Source organism: Simochromis diagramma, unplaced genomic scaffold (assembly GCF_900408965.1).
Source record: "Simochromis diagramma unplaced genomic scaffold, fSimDia1.1 OVJJ01000387.1, whole genome shotgun sequence".
Classification (NCBI taxonomy): Eukaryota; Metazoa; Chordata; class Actinopteri; order Cichliformes; family Cichlidae; genus Simochromis; species Simochromis diagramma.
The window spans coordinates 5,106,453-5,127,001 of record NW_024387152.1 but is presented as its reverse complement, the minus strand read 5'-3'; the positions used below and the strand labels follow the sequence as shown (position 1 = coordinate 5,127,001).

At 39.8% G+C, this 20,549-nt stretch overlaps 1 protein-coding gene across 1 annotated transcript in view; it reads left to right on the top strand.

The window, feature by feature from the left end:
* The window catches only part of pex14 (peroxisomal biogenesis factor 14), a 45,423-nt gene that overhangs the window by 3,580 nt on the left and 21,294 nt on the right, over positions 1 to 20,549 (top strand). The window contains exon 3 of the mRNA XM_040047714.1: positions 15,327 to 15,411. Coding sequence (XP_039903648.1) covers positions 15,327 to 15,411 — 85 coding nt within the window. The remainder of the gene's footprint in view (positions 1 to 15,326; positions 15,412 to 20,549) is intronic.

Here is a 20,549-nt window from a genome sequence, read left to right as displayed (position 1 = left end):
ACACACACACACACACACACACACACACACATTTGCATAACATCTATGTGCACATGTGCATGTCAGACTGGGGACACCAGTCATGTTAACAGGTTCTGACTCACCTCGCCCAGATCAGCAGGCCCTGGCACACTGCACGGCATGGACCCTCCTCAGTGGCAGGAGGGTCCAGCTCAGGGGTCGGTGCCACAGCCTCTGCCACTATACCAGGCCAGACAGGGATATCTGGACCTGCAGGTTAGAGCGAGAAGAAGGGGTGGGAGAGCCCGCGTGAGTGTGTGTTTCATGGTTGACTGGTATACCAGTCGCTGCCAGCCGCTGCTATTGCCTTTGGCACTGCTGTTTGCTCACTCTTACCCCGACTACCTCCATCTCAAATCCCCACCCCCTCCCACCTTCCACTCATCCCTGCCATGACCATTACCCCAGCCAGTCTATTACTAGTCTTTCCCTCTGTGCTCTCTCTCCCTGTAGTGACACCCTGCGCTTACCCCTCATCTCCTTCAGACACTGTCTCTGACTGCCTTTAAAATCACCCAAACACATGACGATGCTATTAATGAGCAAAAATTCCACTGACCAAATGAAAATACAGGAAGGAATTGGCAAATATATTAGCTTAATATAGATATTTTGACAGGTTAACCAGATCTATTGGAATAAAATTAAAAGTCACTTCGCCAAAATAAGCTGCATTATAGTTTTTATGCATTTATATTTTAAAATGTTTACATTTCTTTTCTCCTGTTAGAAACTATATGATATGAAAGAACAGTTAGGATGAATTTGGCTTTGTACTTGTGTACTTTAAAGGTACATTTCTTTTTTTAAGTTTTTAATTATTGTCCTGAATAATAAAGTTAAAGTTGTATATTTCTTATTAGAATTCCTGCTCCTTAATTTCCTTTGAGCTGATTAACTCGGAACTCTTTGGAAATACTCTCACTACCTCGGATCACAAACTAAAGGGTCATGTGTCATCGCTAAATGCAATTCTTACAGATTTAGGTTACCGTTTACCCCGTTCTTTACTCTTTGCACTGAAAAAAAAAATCCAACCTCAGTTTAAGAAGTGCATATTTGTTTGTGGGTATGAAAGCGTGTGGTTTTTTGTTTGCAGTAGGTGCTTCTGTACCCTTTGCACATGTAGACACAGATAGTGTGAACTGGGCGTGTTTTATGTGTTTAGGTTTGGGGATTTTAGTACAGCAGAGGGAGGGGGAAAAGAACGGTAAGAAGAACATCCCCGGTCTCACAGCAACTTCAAAAGCTCTCCTTCCCCAGGATATTAAGCGACTGTGATGAAAAATTTAGCAAGCGTTAAATAAGCCGCTTTGAAGTGATCTGTTTTGGCTCAGCAGTCTCCAAATTTCCGTAGCCCCTCTGCAATAGCCATCTCGCTACAGAGAGGGAATAAAAGGAACAGTGTGTTAAGTGCAGAAGTTGTGGGGGACCTGGCTGGCTGGCAGAGGACCTGCCAACAGTAATTGGTGTGGCCAAAGACATGAAGGAACCACTGCTGTCGCTGTCCCCTTTTGTTGTTCTCTGGATCGTTCTCTCCTCATTTCACCTCTCCCTTCCCTGATGGGTCTTTTGCTGAGTCCCGTGAGTTGCAGGCAGACAGATGTTGCTCATATGTTTGAGGGGTTTTTTTTCCTCACATGTGCGTGGGTGTAGCACAAATGTAACACAGTGGTGATACCAGGAAGTCAGAGGTTACTCTCGGGTCTTGACTCAGTTATTTTTTGCCCTCAATGACTTTTCCCATGGAACATGTGTTTAAAGGAGATGTCTCCTTTTAATATCAGTTTACCCTAAATATGCATGTATGTGAATGAGTGTAGAAATCTTTTGAAGATTTCTACAAATTAACCTAAAACTGTACATACAGTAGATTTTTTTTTTTTTTTTTACACTTCAGCCACCATAAAGCAAAGAATAACAAGAAGAGAATCTCTAATTTGACAATCATATTTCAATTCATTTCACATCCATCACTCTTAAAGCTATTATTTAAATTTTTTTTCCACAACTCCAGGTTTCAACATGCTCCAAATTAATTATTGGGGCAGAATAAGAAATGGGAGCCAGTAATGAGCCTGCTATAGTAACTCCATTCTGTCAAGGAACTAGGCTACCATTTAGTTAGTCAAGGGATCCTTCTTTGAGATTTTCCTTTTTTCCTCTTTGCTCATTACTTTAATTGTAATTGTAATCCTTTATTGGAGCTGTCTGCAGTAAAGGAGAGTTATGGTCCGAGTGGGGGCGCGAGCCATAGAGATATTTCATGATTATTGGGGAAGACGGTCACTAGGTGGCAGCCACTAGTTCGGCCTTGGTGTAATTACTGAGTGGGAAGTGATGGCAAGATATTCTGTGGGTGTGTGTGCGTGGATTTGTGTGGATTTGTGCGCCAAAGGTGGGGGAAAAGAGATTTCTTAAAAAAGTAGTGCACTCCTTGAAAGAGAAAGGTCCGATCAACCCGATCAACTGCTATCTCATAGTCAATAGTCTCTGTATCCTGTCGTGCTTACTGTAAACATGCGACACACTCTGCAAAAAGCACAGATCAAAGAGGTGTCGAAAGCGCCCGCCTTCGTGTTTTTGTGGTGATTCTAAATAAGTTCGTTTAAGATGTAATCTGCAAGCTGTATTCACACTGCAAGGTAGTGCAAGGTGATGTAATATAATGCGTAGTGGGGGTGGGGATTAAGTGGTACGGCACTGTGTCTGTGTATGTCTCTGTGCCCGCACTTTTACAAAAGGAACATCTGCACGGCACAGTCGAGTTTAGTGGTCGCGGGGAAGTTTTCCCTTTGAAAAGCATCAAGGCTCAAGTCTCTGTTTCACAGCGCTCATTGTGCATCATGCGCTGTTTGTTTCAGTGGTTAATGACACAGGAAGGGCCCTCCATTTTATTGTTGCTGTGTTGCACTTTTTCCCCCTCCTCGCCCAACCCGGCAGCCAGCCTCCTTAGAGGACTCTGTATGAATTCTCACTGTCATGTCCAAGGACGAGTGGCGCAGGGTCAGCTAATTGCTTTTATGATTATGATTTCACGTCAGATTTATCGTGCATGCTCGGAGCACATCTTCCAGGTCCTGCCGACGTTGCTGGCTTGGATGGGGGGGAAAATGAGTTTACAGCTTCTGGCTGTGACTTCTTGTTTAAGTGCAGGTCACACTTTTTGACTCATTAGAGTTGAACGCAGGGGGTGAATCACGGTGGCTTTTCCTGTAAAAGCCTCTGTTTTCTATGTCAGTAAATGTACTTGTTTTTCTCATATCTGGCCACAAAAGAGCATTTTCTTACTTGGCCTTCAACATGTGCTGAAGTTTGGAGGTCATGAGCGAGGAATGACACAGACAAAGATTTTGGTTTTTCTGTTGTTTGAACTTTTTATGAGCCATAAATCCCTCATCTTCGTTTCTGTTCGCAAATGAAATCATTACGCTTATTCCCCTGCAGAATGCCAGAATTATCAGTTGACTCCTTTTTGATGTTGGTGATGGTTCCACCCACCTCTTTGAAAGGGATGAGCACAGATGAGTCCAACCCATTTTATAAATTATTTTTATTTTGTGGCTTCTGCCTTGTGTGCTGAGCCGGACTAGATCCCAATTGCCAGCCCCAGACAATAGCGTTTTCAGTCTTTTGACGAAAGCGACGCAAGGCCTTCAATTCACTCTAAAGTTCCCAGTAAATGAAGAAGCAGCTGTTGCCACTGTATGTCAAAAATAAGCACCTTTTTTTTTTGTAGATGGAGTTTAATGTCATAACCGTGGCTCTTGATTTGTTGCTGTAATTTGACCTCGCTCTGACCTTCCTGGCTGGGCCGCAGTGTGACTAGTGACAGATGCAGCCTGGGAATATGGTTTGGATAGTTTTCCAATGCGCAGAGGAATGTTGAAGTTAGTTTTACGCAAAGTTCATTTTGGAGACATATGTAAAGTCTGTGATTAAGCTGAATTCAATAAACTTTAATGAATACTTAGAACTTTATTTGTAGGGTTTTTTGTCTCTGCGAGTATATTAATGTAAACAGCATGGTAACTGAGCTGTAATTTCCTATTCTCCCACAATTTAGTGAACTGTCACAATATGTTTACTTAAGAAATGACAGAAATACGACACCAGTTTAATTACAGCGTAGTCATTTTGCCTCAATATACTTGGGAAAGTGGTCTTATTGAGCTGAGCTTCCTTTATACTCTCTATTCTGCTTTGTAATTACTTCGGCTTGATTTATCATCTTTTCTTTGTGTTTATGGTTGTAAACTGCTCGAGTGAGTAACTTGGTCTGAGAGTGGCTTGTCTCCTTGCAGCGAGGCTGGAAATCTCCTGATGAATCTGAGATGTCTCTGCTGTCAAGACTGCTCACATCGCTCTCAGCCTCCAATGTCACTTTCAAGGCATAATTACACAAGTTGTGTTGATTAGTATGAGAAGCAATTACAGTGGCTTTCCGCTGCAAATGGAGAATGTGATGGCTCTTGATTGACACGAAGCATCCTGGCTTTAATAAGTAAATGACTATGGTAATTCAGGTACTGAGACCCTTTGATTTGTCAGCATCTTTCTCATTTTTGTGATGTCCTCGGATTTTAATGAACATGAATTTGATTGAATCCTCCTTCATTTCCCATGTCCCTGCACCTGTCTGTCTCTCCTATCAGTCCACTAAATGCTCTCAGATGGGAGTCGTATGCTTTCGGAGCCATCCTAAACAGTCCTGCTGCCGATGCTGAATTATCTTTCTTAATAAATTCAGAGCGTTAAAGAAAAAAGAAATGGATATCCTGCAATTTTGGCACACTATTAAAAATGCCTTTTAGCATATCGTGCTTTCACAAGTGTAGAAATCAGAGGAAAAATTATTTGTAATTGACACTTTGGGGAACATTTTTTTTTCTCTTTTTATCTTGCTTCCCAGTAAGTTATTAGCTGTTAATTTGTCGGCAAGCTCCCCTACAGCGCTAGATATTTGTTCAAATGCTGGGATCCCCTCAGTGCATTTGTAACTACACTTCTGAAAATGCTGCCCTGTCTAATTATGTAATATAATACTGCCTTTTAGGCAAGTTTCTTTTAATTGAATAATATTAGTGCTAACTAAGGATAAGCTATTGGAACGGCAATATTTAAAAGAGCTGTTTCTACCCTGTATGAAATGCACAGTAGTGCAGTGTAGTACCACGGCAATACAGCAGTCTGTGTGTTTTAGGTATTTGAATAAGAGCCAAACATTTATGCTAAAATTTCATTGGCCTAACCCTCAGTCTCATATTTCTTTCTTTGTAAACCACGGTTGGCCTAATCAAGTAATTCCCTGTTTGTCTTAGTAACCCCCTATAGAGTCATACATGCATACATATAATAAAATAATTTGCTCTTGCACTCCCTATCCCAGCTGTAATTTATATGGATTGAATGAGTGCTGCATTGTGGAAAAGCACGAGTGGACCAAATGCTCGTTTGTCACCTCTAATAAATGTTAGAATGTAAATTATGAACTTATGCTTCAGATGTAAATGCACTTTATTCCAGTCCTTAATGTAAACAGACCACTCCAATACATTAAGGGGTATGGGGGAGGGCAGAGGGATATTAGATTTGGAGTTTTTGACTGTTTTCACAATCAATAATAAGCACAAAAGAGGCTCGATGGGGAACATTATAACATATCTGAAGTCGCCTTCATAAATTATTGCATGAAAGCAGGCTTGTACACCAAAAATGTAAATACATTAATGTTATTAATAATGTAGTGACTAATAGTTCTATCAAGACTGTAATAGCAGTTTAATGGAATATGACAGCAAGAATGTATTACACTTCTTACATTTAGATGGGACCTCACATGACATTTATCAGAGATTTCTGTAACAATTTTTTTGATTATTTTGTTAAGTTAATTGCTTCTTTTTTCCCCCCCGAACGTCTTCTCTGGGAGAGGGGGCAAAAAAACTGGTAATGGATATTAATTAATATGTGTCAGTTTTCAGGGTTTGATTAAAAATAATGAAAGCAAAATGCTAATGGGATTTCAGAGTTTCTCTGTGTGTGGCGCCCTGAGATTGTGGCTTTATCTGAGAAATCTGGAAAAAAAAGATAGTATGCTACTCTGTAGGCTAAAATGAAAGTGACAGAATATAGAAACTAAGATAAAATGGAGCACTTGAACGAAAATATTACGCTCCAATTAGACTTTAGAGGTGTGGCTTAGAAGTGTAATGCCAGTAAAAACTGTAATGTTTCTGGTTGGAAAATGAAACTGGATCTTTGCACCTGCAGTTAAAGAGATTAAACAGATTTTTTTCTTTTAATAAAAGGGCCAAGTGAATAAATCTGACAAGTTGCTGTGTGTTGGTAAGTTGTTTTTTTTTTTTCTAAAACATTTTCTTGCCTCAAAGTCACCAAATATGATTTTATTATTTTCTTTCTTTCTAGAATAGTCAAGGAGCTTGTGTGTGTTTTCATGTTATTTTATTTTAGGCCTCCCTTGTTAACCTTTAAAATTAAGCACTTCATCAGGCACTGGTAATAGGTAGACTCCTTCGCCTTCATCCAGAGTCTTCTTGTTTGTGTCTGTATTTAAAGGTAGAGAGCAACTGTAAACCAGGAGTCAAACAGACATTGACACAGTAGTTAAAAAATAAATAAATAAAATAAATAGCCAATGGCACAACTGACAATTACCCAACACCTGGAGTGGCTCCCCTCCCCAGCATGTGCTTCAAGACTGTCAACTTCTTGTTAATGCAGTGATTAACAGGAAGATCGCATTTGTTTTCCTGTGCAGCTCTCCTGGCAGCAGCACTTTGCTTTCTCTTTGATTAAAATAGTAGATGGATGGATGCATTGTAGCTCTGTCATGAATTTCGAAAGAAAGGGTGACAAGGAGACGTTAGAAATGGAATAAATAGAGGCGAGGCTGAGGCCTTTCCGTCCTTTCCAGATTGTGTTTACTGTGGACTGTGGGATTTTAAGCGAGGTATTGGCGGCATGCAATCCTGTGGAAAGAGTCAGCCAACTCTGACAGTCGCCCAGCGGCCTTCGGTTGTCTCCAAATTTCACTCACTCGCAGATTTTTTTTATTTATTTATTTATTTATTTTTCCTGCCTGTCTCTCCTTGTAGATTTTCTCCATTCTTTTAATGGCACTGCTACCTGTCTGTTCCCCCTCACATCTGTACGTGCTGCGTCATGGTTCCAAAAGTGTGTGGAAAGTGGTTTTGGGTATCATGGGGATGAGAAAAGGGGAAGTGAAGGGGCTTCGTCAAACAGCCTGTACTTTTAAAATACAGAGAGTGGCATTGTCGTGTGTTTTCTGTGTCAAGGTCGACAGAAAATGTCAGAACAGGTGTGCGTCTGCTGCTGAGCTGCTTGCCAACTCAGCCCCTTTTGCTGTAACACGCCACCTCGTGTGACATTATAGTGGTTCACTGTGGGTTGTCTCCTCTCTCTCTTTCTTTTGGAGGCGCATGGTAAAACATGTATTTTCCCCTGTCACAGCGTGACTTGATGTTCAGCTAAGATGGGTGTCGACGCCTAAACTTTGACCACTGCCTCTGATTGTCACGTAGTCATAAAGTGTTAAGATGTTGATTTGAGATCAAAAGGAGGAACATAAATCGTATAAATTTATGTGCTGTATGAGAGTCTCTTAAGTTTAGATCACCAGGCAGCCATGTTGCAAAACCTGAAAATTCTGTGTGCACTTCTCAAAAGAGAAGGATAACGTTTAGGCGGGGCATGTATAAACCAGATGTTACACATTTTATCGCTTTATCACGGTGACTTTTTATAACTCGCTCATTGTGTATCGTTATCTGGTTTACAAAGGTTAAACTAAATTGCTTTTTTTTTTTTTTTTTATGAGCTGTCTTTTTTTCCCCTCAGAGTTAAAAAAGAAATACAAGTGGTACTTCTTCTTCTCTTCTCTGGCCCTGGTGATTGCTGCTTTTTGTTTGTTTGTTTGTTTTGTTCTGTTTTTTGCTGTCAGCACCCCACTCTTTATGGTTTTCCTACTCTCGAGGTTAGACTCTTAGCGGTGGTTGGATGCCTCTGGAAAAAAAGAGAATTAGCCAACACATTTCTTTGTCACTTAGTGTGATCAGGAGCAGACTCTTGCCGCTGCTCTCTTTCTCCAAAACCAAACGAAGGCCTGCTGGCTTAAGTTTCCTCCCTGGTTCGATGTTTATTTCAGCCTGACTTGTCTGCTACGGTAGATGTGTGGCCCATTGTCTTGGCAAGTGTGTCTAAATGTTTCTGACAGGTCTCAGTGAAAGACAGGCCGCAAGGGTAAACTGCCAACCCCACCCCTCGTATGCCACTTCTGCCAGCCCTGGCCAGTAGATGGCGATGTTCATCTTTCCTGGCTCTGTGCCTTCCTTGGCGCGTCTCCCTTTACACCATCCTTCCCCTCTCCTCTCTGTGGAACTCACTGAGGAAAGAGGGGTCTAACCCTGTATGCGGGGTCATGCCACCAATTCCTGGTCCCCTTTGAAGACCATGAAATTGCTGATCCAAGACACATGATTAGTGCATTCAGCCTATTGACTGGAAAAGGGTTGACACACAATTACAATGTCACTGGAATGTCACAATCTGTCTAGTTGTCTTTCTGAGCATAGGCTCATCCAGTGGCACAGTGTACCCAAGAAGGAATAATTTGATCAATAAAAGGATACCTCTCTCTCTCTGTTGTCACTGGTCTCTCTATTTTAGTTTTATTAGTCAATTTGGCAGGCGAGCAGGACTGCACACAAAACTGATGCCAACTCGCTGCATCTTCGCCGCAGCTCTCGGCTTTATTTGCCTATTGTAGTGCTTCAGTTGTATGCATTGCAGGATGCGTGTGTATGAGTTTGTGTCCATGGGTGGGTGCTTCCTCAGTGAGCAGAGCAGTTTTGGATGAACAGAGGAGGATAGGCTTGTCACTGTAAGTTGCTTGTGACGGAAGCAGCTCTTCTCCTGACACCACAACACAACTTCTGTGGTGTGTCGCTTGGACACAAGCTTCACGTTGTTTGCTGCTGGTGCCGCTTGCATTTTGCCTCAATCAACTAATTGAATGTGAAAGGCCGGCAGGCCCTGATGATGTGAAGGACAACACAGAGCAGTGGCAGGTTTAAGAAAAGACCCTGTGCTTCTTTATGTTACCGTAGCAAATTGCGTCTCTCATTTCTCTTTACCGAAGAACTGAACTTATATATATATATATATATGCCATATATAAATATGGCATAATATAAATGTTTGGCCATTTTGTGTTAACCTCAGTGTAGATTTTGTTATGAAATTTGCTATTTTAAAACCATAAAAACACTACAGAGTGTTTGTGTTTTTATAACAGCCAAACCACTTTCTATTGCTTCCCATTCATCTAAGTTTTCATTGTAAACTCTGTTTATTGTTGTTAAACCATACATGAAACTCTTGCTGCTTTTGTTTATTTTGTTTGTTTATCTTTTTGATTTTTCAAAAACATTTTAATGATACATTTTAAATCAGCAAGAAATGATCAGAAAGTTTCTGACAGTTTAGTGTCTTTTATTCTATTTCAAACGTTTTTCTCGTATATTTGACCGGAGTCATTTCTAAACAGAACATTTTTCATACTCGACGCATTTACAGACCACATTATGACCACATTTTCTTTTTGCTACGCTGTGCGTAGATAAAGTTGCGTTGTGAGCATTTTCATGTTTTGAAAACGGTCACTGAAAAGCACACGGAGCTGCTTGTCACACAATGTCATCACTGACTGCGTAAGAAAGAAAAAAGAAAAAGCTTCGAATTACAGGAAAGAGCCACTGCATTAAAGAACAAAGGAGATCGATGGCAGTACATTAAATTTTATGCGAATGAAAAAAAAAAATCAACTAATTAAAATTGATTACTCCTGCTTTGTAAATGTGTTTCTGAATTAAATTATTGTATGAAAACATTTTGACCAATCGAGGAGCTGAGGAAGTATCCATTACTGGATTGCAGCTGAGAAGGGGCTGGAATGTTTTGTGGTAGCTAAGTAGTTTGTTGTGCTTCGCTGCGACTCGCTTCTTGCACCCCCACTGCTAAAGTGCCATGGGTTAATCTCTGATGACCCTCATCTCTGAGAGCAGCTTCAAACTCATGGTTTGGGCCTTTTACCTGAATTAAAAGGAATGTATAGGGCTAGGCAGTATTTTTGCCCAAAGTAAGTGAAAGTGAGGTGTCACTCACAGAGTCGCACGTCTTTAGTCATCAGGGCTCTCGGGGCTCTCGGAGCCCCACTGGGGATGTCCTTATCTAAACAGTCATCTGTCTCACTAGTTTAGCAAGGGCAACCCCAGGCAGCACGACTGACAGTTGCACATTAAGAAATGTCAGATTCGGCTTTATAGCGTATCTGTCAGGCTAGTTTTGAATTGGCCGAGTGCCACCTGTTTGTCTTCATGTTTAGATCTCGCAAGAATAAACAAAGCGCATGACTTTGTTGTTGCTTCATGTTCCGTTAAAACACGTGGCAGCTTCAGCTACTTTCTTATTCTGCTCGTTCTGCAGAATGAGGATATTTTTTTTTTACCCTGTACAACCGGCTCTTGAAAGAAGTTCAATTATTTTGCAAGTCAGTAAAAAAAGAAGCCAATAAAACGTTTTTCTCTTTTTTGTGGGGGACAATTCTGAACTTAAAGTTTAAAGGAAGTGAAACATTTCCAGCAAATTAAACACAGTTTTGAAAGTTTTACACTTTTCTAAAAATTGCTTGTATTTCGAAAATAACAAGGCAGCTTCCCCCCCCCCCCTTTCTTTCTCTTTGACAAGCGTAGCGTTATTCACAATATCATATTAAGTGCGTTTTTACCTTTTTGTCAGTGGCCTTGTCGAATACAGTCTACTACGGCCCTCGGTTTTTCTCACCACTAAACCACTCAACTTTTCCATGTTTGTGATGTCAAAACTTTGATAGGGAAATGCTGCTGAATGGAAAGTTTGTTCTCTATATGCAGTGGTCTTGAAAAAAAAAAAAAGCTCAATTTCCGTCCACCAACCCCCCCTTTTACAAAAATTGCATAATATGCTTTTGATGTCATGATCGTAGCCTTGCCCATGGCTCTGACACTGATACAGCGCATGTTATTTTTAAACCTTTGCATCGCAAATGTCAATGAAGTTTTCCATGACCCTTTTTCATCTGCTGAAATGTTGACTCTGACCTTTAAATTTCAAAAGTTAGGATAATTCAATAAAGATTGACCACATTTCAGAGTGTAACACACAAAACGCCAACCCGCCAACGTGTGAACAGATGCAAAGTAGTTTAGAAATGCCCACGTTTAACCAGTAACCCTTTATCAGATTTTGCTTATGCTGAAGACAAGTTTCGGTAATTGCTTCTCATTTCATTTTGTAACGTTCTAACTTCTTTGAAAAAGCACTGCACATGAAGGGACAAGCAACAATGAGTGAGAAATGAAGGGTTCTTTTTGTACAGTCATTGTTAGAAAGATTCGTCTCCAGCAGGGCCCTTGAAGCTCCTGGAGTGTCTGAACAACTGTGGATGTTAGCTAAATGGCCAGCTCTGCACCTCACTTCCTGATGTCTCTCAGGGTCAGTAATTCCCTATAGCTGTTCCCAAGTGGCCTTGCTTTCTCCACTAAAGGTCACATTAAGGCAAGAAGGTTGTCACAATTAGAAGGGCATTTAAAGCTGCTCTTTTAAAAAGATTAAAAAGCACTGTTGGCCACATCAAGCAGTCAGGCAACTAAAGGAAATACAATAATTGCATTAAAAGTTAATTCCTTTCTGGCAGGGCTCTAATATCAGAAAGGTATTGGGTTAAGTCATTTAAGACAGCTGCCCCTGATAGCAGATCATCCATGAAAGCACCAAATTAATATAGAGCTTCATTTTTTGCCGTCTCTCACTTTCTCCTGCTTTTGGTCCTCCAAACGTGTGTTTGGGGGGGAAATTTGAGACTAGCTTAACACAATTTTTGTTCATGTCTATCAGTCTGTTATTATATCAGGGGCACTTCTCCACAAATGTACAGGCCAGGGCAATTTGGAATGAATTGATTCACACTGAGCCCGAATTCTATACTTGCTAATGATTTCCTTTTAGACCCTCAATTGCACCCCCACCCAGCTTCTAGTTCCATCAAGTCCTGCAAATCTTTTCAATGTTGCAGACAAATTGTGTACATATTTTTGCAGAACAGATAAGGAGCAAAGAGTTGCTCAGTACATGCCAGTCATTTCCTGTTCAAAAATATAAAAAGTTGATGTTGCACTCTCTTTTTTTTTTTTCGTCGTCTTCTTTTCTTTTTTTTTTTTTTTTTTTGAATTGTTTGAAGTGTTTTAGATAAGAATATGTGATACCATGAGACTGTGGATGGAAAATCTTGAGTTTTGGTTTTTGGGTTTTTTTTTAAACTCTGGTATGGTATCTTTTATCAAAGTGTTCTTGTTTATTCCAAGAATGTTTGCAACCCTAAAACTGCATTTTTACCGTATTGCACAGTAATTGCTCGATAAGTAGTGGTTTGCGTTGGCCTAAATAATTCAGACTGAAAACACAAATCTTTTCTCTCTTCTCAGATTTCTTTTTAATTTCTCGTGGTTAAAATTCTGGTTACTTTAAAACTGAAACTAGCTACAAATACAGAAACCAGCCCAAATGATCAATTGTAAGATATACCACAAACTGGTGTCTGATGATCGAAAGTCTGAATTTCCCAGATGCTCACACCTGCTCTTGAATTCCTGTAAAATATCCATAGGTGGGTCTTACGGTATATTATGGTTAAGTGCCGTTACTAGTTGGGGCAAAAATATACAACTGGTTACATGGATTCCCTCAGGCGTCTATTCATGCAGTTCGAACGTAATTGGATTGCAGCCTCATTTCTCACAATTCAAGGTATTGCAGTTGTAATTTTCAGACAAGTGCAGTGCAAATTCTTGTCCAATTCAAACTCAATAACATTTCTGTAATCTTGTCCGTTCATCAAGTTCACTCTCTTTAAGTGTGTTGGTTAATGTTATCTCTTTCTGTGATTGAGTTTTCACCTCTTTTTCGGCTTTACCTGACACTTTATTGGTTATCTGGTTTGCAAAGATTATCGCTCTTAACATGGAGCACTCTGGTGCATTAGGAGTCGAACCTTTACAAGAGGTATTACAAAGAAGCCTAATTGTTCTTCGCACCAAAAATCATTTACCAGTTTCCTGCAAGGAAGGAAATTCACCTAATTTCTGTTTTAGTTATTTATGCTGTCTACTCAAATGCGCCTTGTACTGTTATCCATCTTACCCCCGCCCTCCTAAAAGCCCCAGTTGTGTGCTACCCAACACTATAACTGGGGTGATCCATAAGTCAATAACAAGACTGAAATCTGTGCAATGTGGTTATAATTGATTGAGATGTCTGGATGGAACTTGTGCAAAGCATCTATGTCATCTGCTAAGAAGTGCATTTTTCCTCTCCCTGAAGATCTACCACAACAGTTTTAACCAAATGGACATTTGCCTCATTAGTTTGCCGCTGAGCTAGCTGCGGTCCTTACTAAGATGTCACACTTACGCCTGTTAACGCTGATACAATTTTCTTGTCAATATTGTGCTACTGAAATTTTAAGCGAATGTAAACAAGGACTGCTCATTCAGCATGTTCTTTCCCTGTTAGGTCATTACCTCTCAGCGGGCCTCCTGTATATAACTCTGTTATTTACCGTAATAAATATTGGAGTATTAGATTTTAGTGTGTTTATTATCTCTAGTTTCCGCCATTACCACATGCTGTGTCTTGTGGTAATGGCTCACTGACTTGGACAGTGAGCGCCTTGCAAGCACTAGAGTGATTTTTGTCTTTTTTATCAAAGGGATATTTTCTCTGTGTTTTGACTGTATCTTTTGGCCCAGAACATCAGTTACGGGGTCACCATGCAAATGGTTTAATCTGGTTGTCACAATGAAGGTTCCGGGTGACTGGCTTTAATAAAGCTCTCAGCATATATAGAGATCCAGGAAATTCCGCACCTCTTGCGTAACCCTTGTGTACATCAAGGTCACCGTGCTGTCCCAGTGAAAATGTAGATTAGTGTGTACATCAGTTGTGGCAGCGATCTCATGAAGTCAAAATGGTGCATTTTAATGAAAGGTTCACTGGGTTGTATAAAGAAGAAATGTTGTTATTATTCAGATGTTCATTTTAGGTTTGTTTGTAATCCGCGTTTGATAAGTTTCTTAAAGATGCCTGCGCTATAATTCTCTACTGTACTGTGTGCTTGTGACAGAAATCTCACTTTTTAAACAGCTTCACTGCCACTCCTACCACTTGGACAAGTTTAAACTGCAATTCTTTTGGATTGAAACAGGTTCTTAGTATATGCAATGCATTACCCAAAATGAATTACCACTGGCAGGGCGCTCAATCACTTTGTATCTTTCAACACTAAGAGAAAAGAAGAGTAATCAAAACCTTTCAACCTATTAGAGGGATGACTTTTACAATTGAATCACGGGGACCACAGGTGCGATAATAAGTCATCGAAACCTCCTCTCTAGTGTGTTTCCCCTTTCTCTGTGTTCTTACATATTTATCTATTTTAGGAGGCGCCACTTCATGGCGCCCACTTCAAATTTATGTTTTAATGCCATTTGAGGAAGATTTTTTTTTCCCTCCCTCCAATTCTTGGAAATGCATACTGGGGTGGAAAATTAAGGTGCATCTCGAAGGAAAACATAATAGAATCGATGAACGCAATGCACTTAAAACTACTGGTGTTCTGATGCTATTTAACGTTCTAGTGCATTAACGTTTCAAGTCATTACAACATTCAGGCTGGGTGATTTGATCATGGCAGGTTTTTAACTGGAAGAATTACAGAAGTTTTCAGCCTAGGATTCTCAAGTTATTAGATACAAATGATCACCTCTGCATTAAGTATAGATTTTCTTCCACTCCGCACTTAAGAATGGAAGTTTGTCTTTAAGAGGGTAATAGCAAATTAAGCTCCATACTCCATTTGTCCAGCACTCTTGATGGGCTAATTTTATAACTGCTGATTTGGTCATTCCCCACATTTAGCTGGAAAGTGGTCAGGTGGTCTTTTTCCTCACTGCTGGGTGTGGGGGGAGCGTAAAAGCAACTATCAAATGGAATCCATTTAAGGTTTTTCTTTTTTTTCCTGTGGGGTTGGACTGATAATGAACCTTTTTCTTAAAGAAGGTCTAGACTGTTGTTTGTGCTGTGAAAAGCATCAGTTTGCTGCAAAGCTTATCTTCTTCCTCTCGTGTTATATCATTACGAGGGATTAAATCACATTTGTCTCTCCCCAGATTACCACTGCTGTACAATTTCTACAGAACCCAAAAGTACATCAGAGTCCCTTGGCCCTCAGAAAAACCTTCTTGAAGAAAAAAGGTGAGAGACTTCTCATTTGCTTGATTTATGCTGAAAGCTGAAAGCTGTGAACAGTATACATAATTTGGGGGGAAATGGCTGTGGTATTACAATCCATATGTTTATTCACAAAATGCGGTTGGCAAAGATACATATGCTATTTTTTGTAAGATCATTCTGTTGGGGTCAAAGGTTGTGGCCATGGATCTTTGCCTTCAGGGGGGTCTAATAGGGGTCGATTTAGCTTCAGAGAGCATGATTCAGGCTCTGTGAATAAATGACACACCAGTCTGGATGCTCCTTTGGGTTCAGGAAAATTAATATTGACAAACTCCCTCTGCATTTTCAATGGAATTATCAATATTGCCTTCCAGCATTTTAACCCTTTTACTTAATTTAACAGTTATCGTAAATTTGAGGCACGGCACGAGGAGGTTTTCTAAGCAGGGGAGGTTGGAATGTTTGCTGGCTCTTCACTTTCTTTGCAATTCATTGAGATATTTCTAACACACAGTAGAATATTGTTTGTGCAATAAAAGTTGCAAAAAGCTTTATTACTCTGAACTCATTTAAGTCAGTTCAATATAATGCAGCAGTAGAGCTGCAGTGTTATGCCATGTATTTATAACAGTCAGCCTATGGCTGAGCTGTAATAGTATGTACAGTGTGTGTGTCTTTTACCTTGGATAAACACTTTGTGGGGAGTGTTTTTATTTAAATTTGCAGTGAGACAGTTCAGTGTGTGGGGACTGTACTTGTACAGCGCTTAGGGACTTTGCATTCAGCCAAACAGTGAAAAGTGAGCCTAAAAGCTCTGTGACTAGGAAAGGTAACCCGAAACCAAATCCATGGTTGCCGGCTGCTACTACACTCATCTCATATGGCTCTCTTGATATCATTTGAAATGTATTTTTTTTTGTCTTTTTCTTTCATTATTAACAACTAAGGCATGTTATCAGTCTGCTGTTGGTTAATTGAAATGTAACAAGGCCTCATTATTGTCAAAGGATGCCATGCTGCACCTTATTTTCTTCTTACTTTCAGCCTTGATGCAAACTCCACGGAGCTCCACTATCCAAATCGGTTTGCTCTTACTGCACTTTAAGTCCATGAAATATGTATGATGCTTTAATGCAGATTTATTTTGGAAAATCGGTTCCGCTGTAGATCTAAACAAGAACTCTGGATTTGCATAAGGACATCGATCTTACACAGAGAGAGATGGGAGATATGGGCAATGAAACACTAAGCACAAAGTATGTTTGCACTCTGCAGTATTCTTAGGATAACTCTTGACTTGTACAGTCATACAGCAGTGAACCTGGAAGTTGTTTAAATCCAATACTCAAGCTTTGAGATTTCTCCTGTTTCAGGAAAAAGCTCTACTGTTACTATCGTGCTTTATTAAATCAGTTGCTTTGTGTTTTTGTGATTTTATTTAAGTACAGTAATTTTTTTTGTCTTAGAAATCGACGTTGATCATATTACAGGAAATTATGTCAGGAAAAGGCTTTTTTTAAGCTGCGCATCAAACCCAGATATTGCACCGCAATGCCGCTTAGTAAGGAACTAATCTTAGCTGACTGCTAAAAATAAAAGTAAAGTGTACTTTAAGTGATGAATCACCTGTCAGACCTTTTTCATCAGTATACCACATTTCCTGATTGAAATATTTCTTTGTGGGAATTTAAACAAAATAACTTTATCGCGCCGGTGTTTGTGTTAATTCATGAATTATTGTATGAATTGCACTTCTGGGTTACATTCATAGTAACAAAATAAAATGAAGTATCAGTACAAAATATCTTTTAGCCTTTGTTCATCTTCTCAGAAGCATCGACATCAATACTGACAAGAATTTGATTTTGAAACTTTCCATTTTCCTCCCATAAAACACGTTGGTAAGCTGAATCAGATTAGTAATCTTGTTCATTGGTGACTGCTTGCTGAGCCACAATAAGCTTTTATACAGGCGGCAGCAGGCCAGTGCTCAGACTTTTGCATGCTCCTGTACCCAGCATGTATTGTCCTTTCAACCTTTTGACAAAGAAACTCAATCATCATCCTCCTTCTCCCACAGTCACCACAGCAAATGTGTCAGTCTTAATTTCTAATACAGTTTAATGTCATATTTATGTAAATACTTCTGGATTTTACTCTATATTAACAGCCAGAAATGTCAAAGCACACATAAAATGAAACAATACCATCTCCTGGTAGAGTGGAATTTAAATTGGTTTCCTCTTGCTGCCAGTACTTACGCTGGACAGCTGATGAAGGGGAAAATAGGGCCCACTTTGATTGCATGTTGCAGAATCTTTACACAATAATCTCAGTCGTGCATATTATTTCCCAGCGCATTTGTGCCCTAATCTGCACTGAAGGATGCCTCTCTGGTTACATGTCTGTTTTTTCCAAAGAGAGCCTAATAGTGTGGTTTATTTCAATATTCATTGAAAAATATAATTTTCTGTTTTCCTTCAACTGTCAATTTCAGGGTATGAATTGGCAATTATGCAGTCCAATATTTCAAGCTGCCCTTCTCGAGTCCTTGAAGTTGAATAAGCTGGCTGAAATATTGAAACTTTGTCACTTTGATGTAACATAAATCAAGATTTAAACCCAGAGATGCTTTTTTCCCCTGTCTTTTACAGAGGAGTGAGGAAATGAATTGCATTTTAAACTGTCATACCGCAATCTTGAAGCAATTTTGCCTTAGTCGTTGACTGCCAAGATCAAGTAAATTTTATTGTGTTTGAGTGAAATATAATGCGCTAGACTCTCATCTAGTGAATTGTGCCATCTATGTCTTCTTCAATTAACAGATGCAGCAACTAAAGAGCATTGGGCCTCCACTTTGGCACCACCATTTAACCCAGACAATTAGCAGTTACACACATAATTACCAAAAAAAATCAAATTCTCAGGACAAAGTCAACAACATTTTCCAGTTCTCAGTGTGTCACTTTGACCGTGGGACCTAAGGTGACATCACCCAGCCGCTCCTAGTTCGACAAACCGAAGGTAATTTGTTTTGGAAAGTAAACACAGGGAGTGTACATACTTGCTGCAGTACAGGTAATTTCAGCATGTGAAACGGGTACAGGGCATTGGGAGTTGGTGAGATATGAATGATGGCGTGACTGTTTTTATTTATTTATTTTTTTTTAATAACGTCTCAGTTGTTATTGAGTTGAATAAATAACCCTAAGAGATTTCACCCTGAGAAGTGGGCCACTGATGGAGGGTCAGGGGAAACAGAGGTAGGCTTTTGGTCTATTACCATACCTGCTATGGAGGTAAGAGTAAGGTTCATCATCCCAGATATTAATAGGATGCTGTTTGTAAGTGGGGTTATGTGACTCACCTCTCGGACAAAAATGACAATGACCAAGGCCTGCGTGGAAGGTAAAGGGATTGATGTGGTTATAAATTACTCCACGGCGCCACCTAGCCTAGGCCTTGCCCACTTTGTCATCACTACAAGGCGATAAAGCAGGGAAATGAGAGCAGAGTCCCCTTTTTTAATACATAAATGAATACTCTATGAGAATGGTCATTATTTAGGGGCAATGTTCAAGCTGTTGAACAGAACCAAATGACATGTAGAATCTCCCTCGGCAGTATAGCTTGGGAAACAGTTTGAACCTCTCCTTAATAACCCATTGACCTCCATCTATTTATGACCCCTGGCTTGCATTTTTTTTCCATAATATTCAAAATGTAAGTAATTTTCACTCAAGGGCAACTTCATAGTTCAGGCCTTGGAGGACAGCGAAAAAGGCATTCACCTTTTACCACACAAAATATTTTAGTAAGCAATTCTTATAATTGGCTGTCCAGGCTAGGTCTTGACCCATAAAGTCCAGAAGTGCCAGAATTGGAGAAATAGATTTAATGCTAGCGCCCTGCTGCCTCTTTGCTCTTAAAAAATACCCAGAGAATATGAGCCAGTGAAAATAGAGCTGTAAATAACCTGACGAGCAATGGGTTTTCCTTTAAATAAATACCGATCAGGTTTATGTTGAAAGACAATAGAAAACGTAGCCCAGATATGCAGTTTACAGTATTTATAGCTGTAATATCGAGGTGCCAGCACCGTAATTTCATGCCCCAATGAGAATGGCAAGGTCAAAGCAAATGCTTTGGCAGAGCATCTGCTAATACGGTGACTCATAAACAGGCACTGCGTGTATCAGGTGCACCAAATAATACAGTATAATGAAATACAGAATAGCTTTCCATTATTGTTGTTTTTTATGGTGTCGTCATTAGGTGTAATTTATGTCTTAAAAAATTCATCTCCCCACAGGTCGATCTGAAATGGGGGTCCAGGGGTCATTCCACAGGTTTTGGAACCCATAATAAATTTCACAATCCCTTTTTTGTCTTTTCCTTTTATATGTAAAACTCACTTTCACCTTGTTCCTTTTTCTTTGGGATCTGAGGGCTCTTTTGTTTGCTGTTGTCTTCCCCCACGGCAATAAACAGATCAGAGCCTCAAACACAACTTAGCAAGCTGTAATTTCACAGGAAATCAGCTTTTGGAATTTCCAGGTATTTTATTTTGATGTTGGGTAAAAAACAAAAACCTTTCATTTGCTGCGTAAACAACATCAAAGATGTGAAGAGCTATTAACATGTACATATATTGGTCTCAACAGCAGCCTAAATGTAGTTTTTTGTTTCCTTTTTAAAGACCTTAAATTTCAAGGTGAAGGGAAATTTCCTTTTTTTTTTTTTGTCTCTTTTCTTTTGTTTTAATATATCTTGTCTTATTTGGTGAAACTGAGATCATCGCATGTCTCACTCAATAGTCTGTCACCATGTAGTCTGCTGCGGTCAGATGAAACAGGAGTCCAGGGACACATTATTGCTTATTTGACAGTGCAGTCTGACTGCACAAACTCAGCGCATGGCGCTCACCACTTCCTGGCACTCAGGACCTGCTCTGCTACAGGCTGGCCAATATTTGCCTTCAATTATTCAACAATTTTCATGGCCATTCCTTTGAGCATTTAAATAGGTGACTGGAGGGACCTCTCTTGGCATAAGCTTTCTGCTAGATTATCACAGGATTTGTTATTCTTTTGGCCTGCGGGTACATGCTCAAGTGTGAATTCAGATTTGCTTCACAGTTAAACACTTAAACAGGTATT